This window comes from Carcharhinus amblyrhynchos, chromosome 8 (assembly GCF_965287045.1).
Source record: "Carcharhinus amblyrhynchos chromosome 8, sCarAmb.v2.hapA, whole genome shotgun sequence".
NCBI lineage: Eukaryota > Metazoa > Chordata > Chondrichthyes > Carcharhiniformes > Carcharhinidae > Carcharhinus > Carcharhinus amblyrhynchos.
This window is the reverse complement of record NC_137331.1, coordinates 13,689,016-13,706,652: the sequence shown is the minus strand read 5'-3', so window position 1 is coordinate 13,706,652 and position 17,637 is coordinate 13,689,016. Positions and strand designations below refer to the sequence as shown.

Below are 17,637 nucleotides of genomic sequence, written 5' to 3'. Positions count from 1 at the left end.
ATTGGTTCCACTGGTTGGCGCGACATTGAGAGCCGAAGGGCCTGTACTGCGCTGTAATGTTCTATGAGTGAACAGCTGTGGAGATGGGAATGACCCCCCCCCTTCCCCTCCCCACCAGTGAAAGTGACTGTCCCCTGCAGCTTCTTACAGGGAGGAAGGGAAATCTCCGACTCAGAATGGATTGCTGTTGTGCTTTAAGAACCTGCCAGCTGACCAGGGGCATGAAGATTAAAGTCACCAGGCCGATTCAAAGTTCTCTCAAAGGCAGGGATGAAAATATACAGCAGAAAGCTGCCTGAAATCACAATGCCAGGAGTGATCTTCAGGTTTGCTAGGACTAGAATTGAGAAGTTCAGCCACAGGACCCCCATCTCAGTGATCAACCCTTGCCCCAGCCCAATCCCGAGGATCCATGGGAGCCTCCCACTGTTGTCTGGCAGCAGCAGAAGGGCATATGGACACTGGACGTACCTCCCTGACCGACACCCCTCCCCCCCAATACAGTATCTAACACACCAGGTCCATGATTGTCAGGACCAATAGCAAAGCCCTACCTGGTGGGGAGGTGGGTGAATAGCGGGAGGGAATTGAATTGGGCTTCCAGCCTGCTGGTCACATTTAAAAGAGACAATTTGAATAATTATTGCGTTGCCGGCCACTCCACTCTGGCCAGAAACTTGATTGGGACCAAGACGTCGGGCCGGGAGCACTGAGATGGGTTTGGCGCCTGGTCATTTTGACGTGAATCGCTTCTGTTTCTCTGGGCCGGTAGGAGCTAGTGGGCACAGAGAATCCACCCCAACCCCCTTTTCCCCACCAAACACACGAATCAGTGAAATAACATGGAACTGATCAAAGTTGTAACTGAGTACTGTAACCTTGTATAGATATCCTGAAGTTTAATAGGATTCAGACGGAAATGTGCTCAATGGTTCACATATGATAACTTTTGAGGGCATTGTTTGTCTCCTTTGAAAGGGTGAATGGGTAAAGTGGAGTCCATGCTATCCATGCGGAGAAATAGGAATTGATGTGCTAATCTGCCTTTTGTCATTCTAGAACATAGAACATTACAGCGCAGTACAGGCCCTTCGGCCCTCGACGTTGCGCCGACCAGTGGAACCAATCTAATGACCCTCTAACCTAAACTATTCCAATGTTATCCATATGCCTATCCACTGACCATTTGAATGCCCTTAAAGTTGGCGAGTCCACAACTGCTGCAGGCAGGGCATTCCACGCCCTTATTACCCTCTGAGTAAAGAACCTACCTCTGACATCCGTCCTTTAATTACCACCCCTTAGTTTAAAGCTATGTCCCCCCCGTGTTAGCCACCATCTGAAGAAAACACTTGGTGTACTTTGCATACACTTCTACACTATGTGTTTCTTTATACTTATTTATTCCTAAGTGTGCATCTACAAACACGTCTTGTCAACATTTCCATTCTAAATTCCTGTGTTCACACTTATACTGGAAACTGCCTATGTAAACATTTTGTGGTCTCACTCAGCCATTCTACCAGCATTGGTATGGCAGTGCCTCATTTCTGGCCCGTGTATCAATCAAATATACTTTTCTGCTTCCCAAATTTATGCAAACTGTACTATTTCATGCTAAATAAGAATTAAGCACTGTATATGAAAATAAAGCAGAGGACAGAATTTTTATAGCATCCCCTGCTATTAGGATCCTCTATTCTTGCCAAAGTCAATGGCATTTTGGACAGCTTTGATTTGATTTAATTTATTATTGTCACATGTATTAGTACATAGGGAAAAGTATTGTTTCTTGCGTGCTATACAGACAGCACACTGTATTTTACAGAATCACCCCAGCCACTATGAAACCATAAAATTCCACCAGGATGTTTGATTTTAAAATGGCAACTGAATCATGTCTCCATGCTCTAGTCAAATTCTATTCTGTTCTCTAACCTTATTTCACCTCAGTGCCATTCTTGGGATTCACTCTGTCCCACATCAAAGAAGATCAGGGATATCTATGAGGCTTCTGCATTGGATGTGTTTCCTGAGAATCACTCTTACTTCCTGAGACACATTCTTCTCTGACCATCAAATTCAGGTCCATTATCGCTGCTACCCTAAGTTGTATGAGATCTTCCATCTGATGGTCTCAAAGAGCGGCAGTCAAGAGGGGAGGTAAATGTAGTCAGAGCAGAGATGCAACAGATCATCTTACTGCTGACTTTTGCCAAATTTTTCAGCATATCCTAACAAATTTTGGGAGGAAATGCTGAGAAAAGTTCAACAAAATGGTTTGTATTTTCTGTTTTCTCTCCAGTAGACTGCCACAAGGAAAGTCACATAACTATATCATAGAACATAGAACACTACAGCACAAACAGGCCCTTCGGCCCACGAGTTGCGCCGATCACATCAACACCTACCAATCTATAGACCTATCTATAACCCCCAATCCCATTAAACCTCATATACTCATCCAGAAGTCTTTTAAAAGACCCCAGCGAGTTCGCCTCCACCACCACTGACGGCAGCCGATTCCATTCACTCGCCACCCTCTGAGTGAAAAACTTACCCCTAACATCACTTCTGTACTTTCCTCCCCGCACCTTAAATCTGTGTCCTCTCGTAGCGACCATTTCAACCCGGGGAAATAGCCTCTGAGAATCCACCCTATCTATTCCTCTCAACATTTTATAAACTTCTATCAGGTCGCCTCTCAACCTTCGTCTCTCCAGGGAGAAGAGTCCCAGCTCCCTCAACCTATCATGTTGGGGTTGCTCCGTTGATTGCTCAATATGAAGGATATTGGTGCTAGGAAAAATAAACACCTTCTATTTCAGTCACCCATTATTATAGTGAAGCAGTCCCAGGTCAGGCACAGCAGGGTCAGGTGAAGAGTAAAACTCCCTCTATTCACATCTAAGATTGATAAGGTGACATGAATGAGGAGGAAGGGTTCATGTGGCGCACACGTAGACTTATTGGGCTAAATGGCCTGCTTCAGCATAGTGAAGGAAGTACTGAGGACATGATAAGCTGCTATATAAATGCAAGATCTTTGTTTCTTAATTCAGTGACAGTTTGTGCTGTAGGTCCAAATCCATTAAGAACTGAGTTGAAATGACCCAAACCAATTTCATAAAGATTTTCACCCCATCAGTGTACCTGGAGTTCAAGCGGGGTCCTCAGAGGAAAATCCAATTTGCAGCATCTCCCAATTTCCATTCGAATATCATTATAAATAAAATATACCAATCAGTCGAACAAAAGGGTAGTTTTATCATACAAAAATGAGTGGGTTTGGGTAAGGTGGAGTTTAAAATGTTAATTGTCTGAAACTGGAAACCAATCTGCCTCAAAATCCAAACATTCTAGTCTTAATGGTGACAAGACAAGGGGAAAGCAATTGATTCACTCTCAAGAGCCAGATCAGCCGATGAAACTTTTGAAGAGGCTGCAGACTTCTATTTTTAGAGGCCTTAATTTGAACCTCTCAAGGCCATGTTTCCCCAAGTTCAAGAAACCCAGTAGGTGAAAGAAGGCAACAAAGGCTGGATCCATCAGCACGGTGCCTTTGCAGAATTGCTGAGGGACCAGGAGAACAAAGAACAAAGAAAATTACAGCACAGGAACAGGCCCTTTGGCCCTCCAAGCCTGCACCAACCATGCTGCCCGACTGAACTAAAAACCCCTACCCTTCCAGTGACCATATCCCTCTATTCCCATCCTATTCATGTATTCGTTAAGACCCTTAAAAGTCACTACCATATCCATCTCCAATACCTCCCGCAGCAACAAGTTCCAGGCATCCACTACTCTATGTAAAAAATCTGCCTCTTCCATCTCCTTTAAACCTTGGCCCCTGCACCTTAAACTTGTGTCCCCTAGTAATTGACTCTTCCACCCTGGGAAAAAGCTTCTGACTATCCACTCTGCCCATGCCTCTCATAATCTTGTAGACTTCTACCAGGGAGCAGGAGTATTTCTCTCTGACCCAACACGATAACCCTGCATTCACACCATACTCCCATGACCCCACTGCCCTCAACGTACCCCTCACCACCCCCCATCTCTTCTCCTGATCTTTGATTCTCCTCCAGCCTTACCATGAACTTCCCCAACACCTTTCTCCCAACCACACTCTACCCATATCCACAACACCCCAATATATATTGTCAAAGATATTGTAACTAATGTGCTGCTACCCTCTTCCAGAGTGTTACCCACCAGACAGCCAGACCAATCAATCAGGCAGGCTTCCAAGCAGGGATCTGCTCAAAAAACATGCATGCAGTGAAGTTAAAATTTCATGGCACTTGTTGATTTCTGGTTTTCAGGCGTTAGCTCCTCCTCACCACTCAGAAACCCTATCCCAGGGCCAATTGTTTTGGCATATAGTAAAAGATTTCTTGTTGAGTTTTTTTTTAAACAACGTTCACTTTTGACCCAGATTTTCACCCAGAAAAGTTTCCGTCATTTAATTCATTTCTTTAGATTTCATCTGAATTTAACTTCATTCAAAGAAATTTAATGCATGCAAAAATAAGTAATAACAGATGGTAGCCTGATGGCTTAAATTTAATGTTTACCAAATATAATTATTACCTTAATAAGTAATAATCAACAAACGGCCTAATGAATCAAACAACACATTTCAATGTTTCACTAAATTGCTGCATTTTGATGAAAGCTGGGCTGACTTGTGTTATAAGTACCACTGTTATTAAATGCAAGCTCCTGATAAAGCATTGAATTCTAATGTATTAATTAAAAGGGCCCAATAACACACTTAGATTTAAAAATTAAGTCAAAACATCATGCCTAGAAAGTACTGGATTTTTATTAATGAGACAAGAGTTCTTGTCTTGATTGGCACCCAGAGTTAGCTACCCTAATTGGAAGGCAAAAGCCACCGAGTCCAGGAAAATATAATTCATGGACAGCAAGGAGGAGGGAGAAGTGTAGACAAATATTGTGGAATTTTGAAAGAATTAAGGAAATGTTTGGCAGAGCATTCCCACAGAGTATTAATAAATCTGAAGTTTTCATGGATCAAATGACCTATACTCATTCCACACTCACGTATGTTTTTAATGAATATGGTTCTGTCATATCTCAGGGAAGCCAATGCTTAAGGAAGGGGAGGGAGAGGGAGAAATAGGCCAGCAGGAAATTCACAATAAGCAACTGGACAAAGCAAAAGCAAATATTTGATCTATCAAGGAATAAAGAGAGGACTACGGGAAAATGGCACAGCAAAGGACCTGAGGCAACTCTTTCTTGTGTTAAGAACATAAGAAATAGGAGCAGGAGTAGGCCATCTAGCCCTTCGAGCCTGCCCCGCCATTCAATAAGATCATGGCTGATCTGAAGTGGATCAGTTCCACTTTCCCGCTTTCTCCCCATAACCCTTAATTCCCTTGTCTATCAGGAATCTATCTACCCGTGACTTAAATATATTTAGCGAGGTAGCCTCCACCACTTCAACGGGCAGAGAATTCCAGAGATTCACCACCCTTTGAGTGAAGAAGTTCCTCCTCAACTCTGATCTAAGCTGCACCCCCCCCCCCTTATCTTTAGGCTGTGCCCTCTAGCCCTGCTACCCTTTCTAAGCGGGAAGAATCTCTCTACCTCTACCCTATCCATCCCCTTCATTATCCTATACGTCTCTATAAGGTCCCCCCCTCATCCTTCTAAACTATTGTGTGTTCTTGTGTGTTCATGCAGAAGGACACACCATGATATCGGTGTCTTCTGTTATGATGTTCAAGGGGGGTCCTGGAGGGCAAACGAAACTGAGTCAGAGGTGCTATGTGATTGAAAAGAAAGGATGCAAAAAAAAAAGTCCAGCACAGGGTTAACCTATTTAAAGCGGAGCTGTGCTGTCAGCATTGTGAAGGCAGAGGAAATCCACACACAAGGACAATGACTAACCAGTCAAAGCTTCAGAGAAATTAATCAAAACAGGCTGTTACTGTACCATCTGGTGCAAATATAATAGAGTCAGCACTCTACCTTGGACTGCGACCTCAGGAAAGGAAATCCCACGCTGCATTTCAGGAAGTCCGACTCCATCAGTTCGCAGTAAGTGCCCTTTTCTTCCTGAAATGATGGGCAGGGTAAGAAATTACCAATCACAACTGGAAAATCAGTTCGGAACAATACTCAGTAAAAGCAATGGGACACTAAATCTCTCTTCAGCAGTTATTTTATTCCTGGACAAATTCAGTGGTAATTAAAGACTAAAAGGAAGTACATGAACTCGTTACAGTCCAATTTTAAAAGCAAATCCCTGCAATTAAGGCCTGTAAAAACATGCTTCAGTCCAGTTCTCAGGAAACCTGTTAATCCTGCAGTCTCATCAGGTAACGTTTTAATATATACATTCCCATAGAAGCGAGATCACTGAGAAAGTGAACTCTTTTCTCCTTTACACCTAATCAGATAGCTCTGTTTATTTCAGCGATGATTGTAATTTCTGGTAAATGCTGACAGCAAGGTCACTGGCATCACTAAGACATGATGTGGATGTGCCGGCGTTGGACTGGGGTAAACACAGTAAAAAGTCTGACAACACCAGGTTGGACTAAAACCTGGTGTTGTCAGACTTTTTACTATCACTAAGACAGCCAGCCAAAAAGTAAGTTGAAGTACAAAACTAATCACACAGGAGAATAGCAATTCAGTCGCGTGGAGCAGAGCTAGGCATTGATGGGTAAAATTAAAATAACAGTAAACGCTGGAAATGTCAGCAGCTGAGACTGAAACAGTTAATATTTCAGGCCATTGCTTTTCTTTCCTCACATGGGGAGAAGAATCGGTAGTGCCGATACCACTGTATCTCTAAGTAAGAAGTTTGTAAATTCTAAACACACTCCAGGATTTCAGCAACTAGATTGACAATTCAGTGAAATAGTACAGGTGTACTACATTGTCAAGCTGCTAAGCCAAGCTCGTATGTCCCTGCTCAGGCCATTGTAAAAGATCCCATGATACTGTTGTTCTTGTTTTCTAAGTTGTGATAAATAAACTCAACAATGTTTGCTTTTCTAAAAATCAGCTAGTTTTTATTATCACAAAACTGCATGCAGTATATGGCTGAATCTTGGAAACAGACAGCAGTCCGCACTAACTGTTGATTCTATCCTAAGACTGCGCCCACTACAAGGATCAATTCAATAATTATACATTTTCTTATCAGCTTACATGATTCTAGTAATACAAGCAGTGGTACATCAAACAAAACAAATTCTGCGACTCCCTCCTTCCCGACCTTATCTAATGTCTCATATGTTATCTCACGGTATATGGAGTCAACTGTGTAAAGACAGGCTTCCCTGGTGTTTATCATGTCTCACTCAGGCTGTGCGAAGTCACCCTTATCAAAACAAACTGAGGCCAAGCATTTGGCCTTCACTGGTTGCAGTCATTTCTTTGTTCACAGTCAGTCAGCTTTACAGGGGTCTGGCATTTTGAAATGGCTCAGTCTGCTGTCCTTATTTTATACTAAACACTTCTCCCATCAGGCCACTGCTTCATTTGTACACTATTACAATACCATTAAAGGAAGAACAACACAGTTTTCTGCTCTGCTCTGTCATCCGGACTCAAAACATTGGCACTATTCTCTCTCCACAGATGCTGTCAGACCTGCTGAGATTTTCCAGCGTTTTAAGTTTTTGTTTCAAATTCCAACATATGCAGTATTTTGCTTTTAGCACAGTCTTCTTGGTGTCCTGACTAATGTTCATGCCTCAACTCACAACCGGTTGTTCACCTTGTCTGCGGTTGTGAAATTGTGCCACGCTCAAATTTTTTTGCTGCACTTGCCTACCTAATAACAACGTCAACTTTTCAAAAAGGAATTCAGTGACTGTAACCCATCTTGTGGCATTCATTTTAATGTGAAATGTGCTATCCTATTTCAAGTTAATACTTTCTTTGGCAGTTTACGATGTTAACGAGTGGTGATACCATCCTTGCAAACTCAACCAAATGTTTATGCCTTAGATATGGCTGAGAGAGGATTTAACTGGTCTGAAATGTAAACAGCTTACAAACAGACTGATGACAGTGACCAGCTGCAGTCTGCCAGTATGACCTCTTCTGCCTGGGAAATTTTAAACAGTATCAAAAGTGGAACTAACCCTTAGACGCACAAGCTTCTACACTCAAAGCAAGACATTTTTACAGCTACTTTGCAATGCTATTTTGAAGCAAAAGGAAAAGCAGTTTTCCTGTAGCTGGTTTGGGTAAATGTTGGCTTGATAAAATAGCTAGCCAGCTGGTTTGTGCCGTAACATTGATCTCAGGAGAGTAATGTGCTGACACTGCAGTGGGAGCAGAGAATATCCGGGCAGTCTGATGGCTGAGTTTAACGTTCAGCTGCTGTGGCCAATGGATGAATGTGGATCAGCTGATCATTTTATAGACTCCTGATTTCATTTCCATTTCCAAACGAGTGGAAAATCAGGCAGGGTAATTAATGAAGGGTGCATTCACATTTGCCTGCTTTCTGCTCCCGTAGTCTCGCTGAGCCACTCCATATGGTTCGGAGAAGATTATATTTATCGGAGTTTATTAGAGGGCGGTGGCGTTCTCTGGAAGGAACGCAAGGGCACGTGGTCCATGTCAAGAAAACTCGAGGCTTGATTTGAACCGAATGTAATACTCCCATCCCTCCTGGCTCACAGAGAAACTGAAAATGAAGCAAGAATTATGTCTTCTTGTTCCTATGATTCACGTCCAAACAAGTCTGGCCTGTGAAGCAAGCTATCATTACTCCTCAGTTCAGACCTCCAACTACAATTGCCTGATGACATTAACCAGATCAGCATGTTTAAAGAAGGATCCTACTTTCATCGTACAGTCTGCTCAAAAGATTCACCAAGTTCCCAAACTTAGTTGCCTACCTGTTTTCTTTCTATGGGGGCAGATGAAATTCAGAAAGGAAAGCATTTGCCAATTTGTTGTTGGGATGCAATTTTGGCCGTACAATTGCCCTGAATGGCATTAAAAGTTAACAGCTGTGTGTGGGAGTGGCGTTCTGTCTAAGCCAGAGCACAGAATGATGGCAATTGGTATTGGCTAGAGGGCATTAGCCAACCAGCCAGCTCTTTACAGTGATGCAGCAATCTTTAGAGACATTTTCCCCCAGCAGTAACCGACAAAGTGAACTTTCAGCTTCTGGGCAGCGATGTCTAGTATCATTAACCATCAAGCCACCATGGTCATGTTTCCAATTTCTAGAGGAAGGCCAGAGAAAGTTTGGGAAGAAACAAACCAGGATACTATTTGACAGGACGTCCATACCCCAAAGGGGGAAGATATTTATTTACTTGACCAACCAAAAATGCTGCACTCGCTCTCCAAAAACCCAGGAAAATCTAACTACCCCATTTCGATGTCCAATGTGAGTCATGTCACTCTGAATGGGGCCAACTGCTCAGAGGCCAAAGCAGCTGCCTGCTTAATATGCAATTTAGGCTCTGATAATGCAAGATTCGGAAGTAAAACTTGGCGAAATATGTACGATGGACAATTTTACCAAGCCGATAAACAACAACAATTATTTGGTCAAGGGAACCAATCATTGAAATTTATCTTTAAGACTGTCTGTCATTTGCAGCCGAGTTTCCTGGCTGGTAATTCAAAGCAGAAATCTGTACTTTTCTCATTTAATCCAAAGGCAGCTGAGGCCAATCCCTCCCCCAGTATGGGACCAGCTGAGATCTATTTATTTCCCACACCACTGGGGTTTGAACTTTGAACTTTTCTTATTTGTACATATTCATGTCTCATTTCACAATTTGTTTATTTATTAAGATCTCGTGGGAGATAATCCGTCTTCCCCTCCCTTTCCATTTTTATGGCTGAAGAAACACAAACAAACCCAACGAAACGTCACTGAGCCCAGTGGCCAGATTTTCACAATTGATGCAAATGGCCCACTTTTGACTCGGCAAACTCCTCTCAATTTATATATGGTCCATTACGCTCAATGTTTGCTCTGGGCAAGCTGGGGCAGTATTGAGTCAGGCTTATCATCCTCAGAGATAGATTATAGGTGGCCATGAGGGCAGGCAGGTGGGATTGGCTAGAAGATCTGCCTCAGTTCTCTGGGACTTTGTCGCAGTTGTTTGAAAAGTTATTAAACCCTCTAAGCCCTCACACACTCACTTGGCCCCATGGCCCTTTCTAGCCCCACGCCAGTGCCCCTTCATATGCCCACACCACCTCTAGCCCAACTCATGCCACCTCCACAGTGAGTCACCCAGTACCCACCATATGCAGTCATCAGGAGCCTTCTACCAATCTAATACAGCTCTCACTCAAACGCACTTGACAGTAAAAAGAAACACCATACAAGAAACCCATTCAAAGTTTCCAAACCTCTTCAAATGGCGAATCTCTCATTAAAAATAAACAAACTTCTATTCAGGCAACATATCAAAGACTGCTAATCCTTCCATAGCCCCTTTATAATGTCAATTAAACAGGGAACTCAGAACCACCTGCTGAGATAACTGTTGCTTTTGAAGCCCTGTCAAGCATTCATAATGACATAATAATAGCCCTTGGGAAAATATCAACAAGACCTCAATTTGAATCTGCTTGACCTGTGATTTTTTTTTTCTAACCTATACCAGATGGCTTATCAATCAAAGGAGTCCAGCAGCAGGTAATTTCTTAACACTCACTGACAGCTTCCGTCTCTTTTTTCATGTTTAAAGAACAGGTGATTTAAAGAAAACTTAATATCATAATACTTAAACAGGTCTGTCCACCCCTCAAGAGCATCTATGTCTACGCCATTAATTCATGACTCCCACATTGCAGGTTAAGGCTCCTGAAGCAGCTGAAACAGAGTCTGTTTGAACTCAACATGATGTTCAAATGGCCCTGCTGAGTTTCCCACCCCCTTCCCCTGGCAGCAAAAATGGGCCAGAGTCTTCCTGACTTGTTAAAATCTGACTCCTGATGATTTATTGATGCCTGTTATTAACTCACAGAAAAAGTTGATCAGTGAGCACCGATAACATCAATGGCAGTGGCTGCTTCATCATGGAATCTTTGACTTAGCACCCGCATGTGGAAAACATGCCACAAATAAAAGAGGCTTCATAAAATTCAATGCATCAACTTGGTTAGCTGAAACAACAGCAATATGGCTCAATAAGAACACATCTTGAAGAGTAAAACTTCCAAAAAGCTCTCCTTTCTTCACTGTTTTCACCACAATCCATTTAAATTCAGCTTGCAACAGCACTTAAGACATGACCTCTGTCTTTGGCAACAACTGTGCATTTTCTTGCATATTCCATGATCTCGGTAGTAAATGCTGTTTGACTTCCCATTCTTCTCATTTTGCAAAAAGCACTTCTAGCAAAGGTTATGAATGGTCAGTGCTAAAGATAACCTTTTTAATTTTATCTACTTTCAATGTAACAAGTGAAGATTAAACTCAAAACATTATATTGAACTGCTGTGTGTGTGGTTTCTTTTCACCAGTTAAAAATATGTTTTACTGGCTGTTCCTGCACAGGAAATGTCAGAGCTCCAATCCCTTTCCTTTACTCAGAACAAAAGCACTGGGTGTTCGGGGAAGAAATGTCATTGCTCGTACAGTAGAGTTAACCATATTGAGTTTGTTTAAACAACATGAATTAGAGATCCATAAGGAATCTGGTATGTTGTATAATATTAGTATAACTAAATATAAGGCAACATTAAAAGGCATTTCTCCTTGGCTCCTTCCAAATGTTTTTCTGAAATGAGGATACTTTTACTGGAAGTTCTTCCAAACAGGCGTTACCCAATGATTTGAAAAGACAAAGCTGTGCCCATTGCTTCCTTTGGAACTACACTGATCAGCAATGTGGTCAGCAAGCCATTGAAATGTTCCCCTCCCCTTTCTTACCCTCATTTTCTGCGCAGATGCAAGGTCCCAAATAAAAAGTGTGAACATCTAATGCTGAATGGTGAACATAACCATAATGAACAGGTTTATGCACTGATAGAACATCAGTCTTTATCTATTCATGCCAGATAGCATGTATCTATTCCAGTCTTTTCTATCAGAAACTAATTTATTATCAGAAAGGGGCATTGTGCAGACTATCTTCATACTCTGCACAGTCTCATTGTCTGTTGTGAGAGTCGATATTCCTTTCTAGTAGCTGCTGGGGGAAGCATTGCCTTTGTTTTCCCAACAGGACTGTTTGGCAAGTAAGACTTACTATCAGAAGTAACTGCACCAAAGCAGTTTTTGATTCTCCAGGAGGAAGCTTCAAAAGTTTTTATATTTTTTTTAAGTGTCAGCATCGGCTTAGTAGTAGCACTCTTCTTTTTGATCAGAAGATTGCGTGTTCAAGCCCTAGGCCAGAGGTTTCACTGCATAATCTACACTGATACAATGCAGTACTGAGACAGTGTTGCCATGTCAGAGGTGCAGTCTGCTGGATGAAACGTTAAACTGAGATTCATACTAGTCGATATTAAAGATTCCATGGGATTATTTGATAAAGAACAATGGAGCTCGTCTAGTGGTCTGTAAATTATTGCCCATTAACCAATATCATTAGAACAGATTATCCGGGCATTTATCTCATTGTTGTCTGTGCACAAAATAGCTTCCACGCTTCCTATGTAACAAAAGTGGATAGAGATTTTAAAAAACCCCTTGGATTCAAAGGGTTCTGAATCTGTGGCATTCCCTGCCCAATAAAGCAGCTGAGGCTACCTCATTGAATGCTTTTAAGGCAAGGAGAGTTAGATTTTTGAACAGTAAAGGAATTAAGGGTTATGGTGAGCGGGCGGGTAAGTGGAGCTGAGTCCATGAAAAGACCAGCCATGATCTGAATGAATGGCAGAGCAGGCTTGAGGGGTCAGATGGCCAACTCCTGCTCCGAGTTCTTATATTCTTACGTGCTGGTATTGCAAAGGTATAAATGCAAATTCTTTCTTTTTTTTATTTTACTTTTGCTCTCTTATAAATCTGTTAAACCTGTCAGAAAGGTGCGTGGGATTTCTGCGGATGTTCCAATATCCTTCTGTAACTTCAGTGACGATCAATGAAAACTCTGGAAAAATAAGCCTTTTTACTTCATTTGCTTGGAGTTTGCAGAAAAATTCTCCAGCAAGAATGTACTGACAGTAGGTTCAATGATTTGTAATGATCAGGCTGAATAGCATGTCACAATGTTTCAGTCAGAATCTTCACAAGGGGAAATTCAGCTCGCATTCTGACAGCGTCTGACCTTAATTTGTGTACTCCAAGGATACTTTTGGATAACATCCACAGGGTATTCTCGATCTCCCACCACAACCAGTGGCTACTTTTAGCCACTCATGCTGTTTCTGGGAGATTCCACCAAAGTTGAAGAATAGTGTTGTTGAAACTCCAGGGAAGTGATTATCAGATGAACACTAATGTTACTTTGATAAGTCAATTATGAAGCATTATTAAATTGCCATAGCAATGTCTGATTCCCAATGTAGAAGATCACACATAACCTACCACAGGCAGTGTCATTAAGACCAGCATCCCAAAACAGCTTCTCACAAATGTCCTGGTAGCCAATCATTCAAAGGCCTTAGCCTTTGGCTAGCTGTGCATGGCCCATCCTTTGAGGACCGGGCCCCACCAGAGTCTAACTGCCTGCATTAGATTCTTCTCAAGCTTCATTGAGGCATCAGCTACAGCGCCAGGGTTTGGGAGTTCTGTTGAGCACTACTTGAGCTTCTTGCAGGTTGAAACATCATAACTGATGAAAATTCAAGATTCATCAAGTTCCATTAAATGGGACTTATTCATATTGGTTTAATGTCATCCACTTCTAACTACCCCCCTCTAAAAAGCTTCCACAGCTCCATATGTTTAAATAGCTTGTGATCAGATCTTTTCTCATCATAAATCATATTCCTAACATTTCTCTGACAGCTTGAGGGAAGAGCAAACTGAAGTTTGCAAAAACCCAGGTGGTTTGCTGGATCATCCTTGGTGTAGGAATTTGCTGATTATTCCTGTGACTCACTCATCAGATGAAAGGTGCAGATAAGCCCCCTGGCCCTGAAGGCTTGCATCGTAGGATCATAAAGGAAGTAGCTACAATGTTAATGGATGCTTTGGTTGTAATTTTCCAAAAATCCTTGGATTCTGGAGAAGTACTGGAGGATTGGAAAACTGTCAATGTGATACCCTATTTAAAAGGGAGGGAGGCAAAAAAGTGGCTAACTATAGCCTAACATCTACTGTTGGAAAAATGTTGAAATCAATTATTGAGGAAGTAATAGCAGCAAATTTGGAAAATCATTATCTAATCAAGCAGAGTCAGCATGGCTTCATGAAAAGGAAATAATGTCTGACTAATTTATTAGAGTTTTTTGAGGAAGTCTCAACGAGAGTGGATGGAGAAGAACCAGTAGATGTGTTGTATTTCAATTTCAGAAGGCATTTGAAAAGGTTAAGCCATAAGATAAGAGCCCATGGAGTTGGAGGTAGTCTATTGGCATGGATAGAGAATTGGCTGAGGGGATGGGAAACAGCAAGTGGGGATAAGGGGTTCTTTTCCAGTTTGGCAGCTTGTAGCCAGTGAGGTTCCACAGGGATCAGTGCTGGGACTACAACGGTTTACATTATATACTGCTTGGAGGAAGGAAGCAAATATACTGCGTTTGTGGATGACACAAAAGTAGGCGGATAGGCAAATTGTGAGGGGAATACAAACAGTTTAAAAAGAGATATTGAAAGGTTAAGTAAGTGTGCAAAAATTCAGTAAATGGAGTGCAATGTGGGAAAATGTGAAGTTGTGTATAAGATTTTGATGGGTATAGATACAGTGAATGCAAGCAGGCTTTTTCCACTGAGGCTAGAGGAGAAAAAAAACCAGAGGGCATGGGTTAAGGGTGAAAGGAGAAAAGTTTAAAGGGAATATTAGGGGGGGCTTCTTCATGCAGAGAGTGGTGGGAGTGTGGAATGAGCTGCCGGATAAAGTGGTAAATGCGGGGTCACTTTTAACATTTAAGAAAAACTTGGACGGGTTCATGGATGAGGGGGGTGTGGAGGGATATGGTCCAAGTGCAGGTCAGTGGGACTAGGCAAAAAATGGTTCGGCACAGGCAAGAAGGGCCAAAAGGCCTGTTTCTGAGCTGTAATTTTCTATGGTTCTATGGTTTCTATGTTCATTTCATAAGGGAAAACAAGAGAACGGAGTATTACTTAAGTGGAGTAAAACTGCAAAAAACTGCAACACAACTTGGGTGTACTTATGCATTAAACACAGAAAGCTAACAGATAGCTGCAGCAGGAAATCAAGAAGGCTAACGGAATGTTGGTTCTTATTTCAGGAGGGTTAGAGCATAAGAATAGGGAAAACTCAGCATGTTCGGCAGCATCTGTGGAGAGAAACAGAGTTAACATTCCAGATCTAAATGATTCTTTTACAGATACGCCATCTGTTTCCAGATCAGCAACCAGTTGGACAACATTTAACGATTTTTCAGCTGACGGCGCAGTGATGTCCGCTCCAAGGCACAAAAACAGCACCATCAACTCTCAAATCGACCTGCCATATACCTGACCGAGCTGCCCAGCCCACACTGGGCTCATCTCTGCCTCCACACTGGGATCAGCGGCCAGGATTCCCATTACACCTGCCCTCCTCTGCCACCCCACACCCAAAATCTGAACATCTGGGCAGTTTTGCCAGAGTCAGCTTTGCAGAGTCGGGGATTCTCCCGGTTCTGTGTGCCTGCCTGAACTGAGAGCAAAATTTCTGACCGCAGTTCGGCTAATCTTAAAATCTTCAAGTGGGGCTTGAATTTACAATCTCCAGAGACGAGACTGCCAACAACTGAGCAAAGCTGACAAAATGACAAACTCACCCTTTCCACTACAGCTGCAATCAACATTATTCCTGGTTGCTCTCTTACTGCTGAGTAATAAGTTACTGCTCTTTCACCCAGTGCTATTCATTTTGTAAATTATATGCTTCTGTTTTCAATGCCAACAGACAACAGGAAATGATCGGTGACAACCAAATCTCAGCAGTCTCCTCTTTCAGGCAATCATATAATTCGTCTACAAAGGCCCAGTAAATTCAATTAAGATTGAAGATTAAGATTTAAGACCCATTCTCAGTGGCGAACACAAACCCTATTGTGCGCCTTAACAATAATTCAAATCAATTATGCTTTGGCATTAATTGGGCAGCCCAAGTAATTATCATTTACACTCTACAAAAATTAGCTGATGTCCAGGGATCATGCTTGGTTCATAAAAGAGGATAAACACTGGATTAGCAGCTCTTAAAGGGATAGTGTTTAGAATTAAACCATTTTGTGGAAAAATGCAATGTTTGCAGTTGAGATGCAAGGCAAGGATAAACCAGGGCAAAGTGTTCCTTTGTGGATTTAAACTGCCAGCTCCTACTTCAAGTGTTGCAAAGCAGAGTTGATACATTTGAAGCAAGACTCATGGAGTATGAAGAATATATTTCTAACTGCTATGAACAACGGAGAGAAAATTGTGTTCACTTGCCCAGCCAGTTCAAGTATGATTGCCAATGCAGTCTCATGTTTATTGGTCATTTGAGTGACGATAATAGAATCTGCTGGATTCAGAAAGATTACTAAGGAAGAGTAGCCATACTTTGCTGACTTTTCATATATGGGCTCCTTCTGAATGCTAAAAATGCAGTCTGACCTAGCTGTAGGAAACATACCAAGCACTCTGGCAATTCAAGATGTACACATCACTGCCTCTGTTGCAGAGGGCAGGATATGTTGTTGGCTCAGAACACAGTACAACATCACATACAAATCTGACAAAATTCCCATCAATAAACATGCTGCCATGCATATTAGGGACTTGGACACCACTAACTCTGCTCTCCAAAATTCTAACATATTACTAACATCTACTAACAGAAGATGATTGTATTCAGAAACAGCCAGCAGAGCAGGGTCCCTTCAGTAATAGACTAACTGTAGTAAAAAAAAAACACTAAAGAATGGCAGATCCTCAAGATGGTTTTGACCCTAAGAAGTTAAGGGAAGTGGTTGAGAACATTGCAAATACTATAAGTATAACTCTCTGAAGTTCTTTTGGTTCTGGAACCATTCTTTAGATTGGAAAATTACACATGTAACTATCTAAGGTGAGAGAGAGGTAAACCAGAGGATTGTAAACCAGTTAGAATGGCATGTTTTTCAGAAAATTGCTGGAGTCTGTAATTAGTGATAGGGTGACTGAATACCTTGAGATTTTTCAGCTGGTCAGAGGGAAATAGCTTGGGTTTTTAAAAAGGGGGATCATACCCAAGGAAATTGATGGATATTTTTGAAGAGGTGGCTATACACTGGACAGCGCAATAACTGTGGATACTGTTTATACAAACTTATAAAAGGTCTTTGATAACATCCCCAATAAGAGATTGTTAGTTATAATTGAAGCTCCTGGAATTGAAGCAAATTTTTGGTTAGGAAATAGGCTGAGTGGCGGGAAACAGGCAGTAGGGATATTAGCAGGCAATCCAATGGGCAGAGTGTGACTTGGGGTGCCAAACAAGGAACTGTGTTCAAGATCTCATCCACATTTCTACCAATGTTTCAGAAAGCCACATATCCAAATTTGCTGGTCACACCAAA

The 17,637-nt window shown here is 41.9% G+C and overlaps 1 protein-coding gene across 2 annotated transcripts in view; it reads right to left on the bottom strand.

Annotated features, from left to right (window-relative positions):
- The window catches only part of itga9 (integrin, alpha 9), a 424,393-nt gene that overhangs the window by 124,145 nt on the left and 282,611 nt on the right, over positions 1-17,637 (bottom strand). For both annotated transcript variants that reach the window (XM_080193712.1, XM_080193713.1), the window contains one exon: positions 6,004-6,090. In XM_080193712.1, the coding sequence (XP_080049838.1) occupies positions 6,004-6,090 (87 nt within the window). The remainder of the gene's footprint in view (positions 1-6,003; positions 6,091-17,637) is intronic.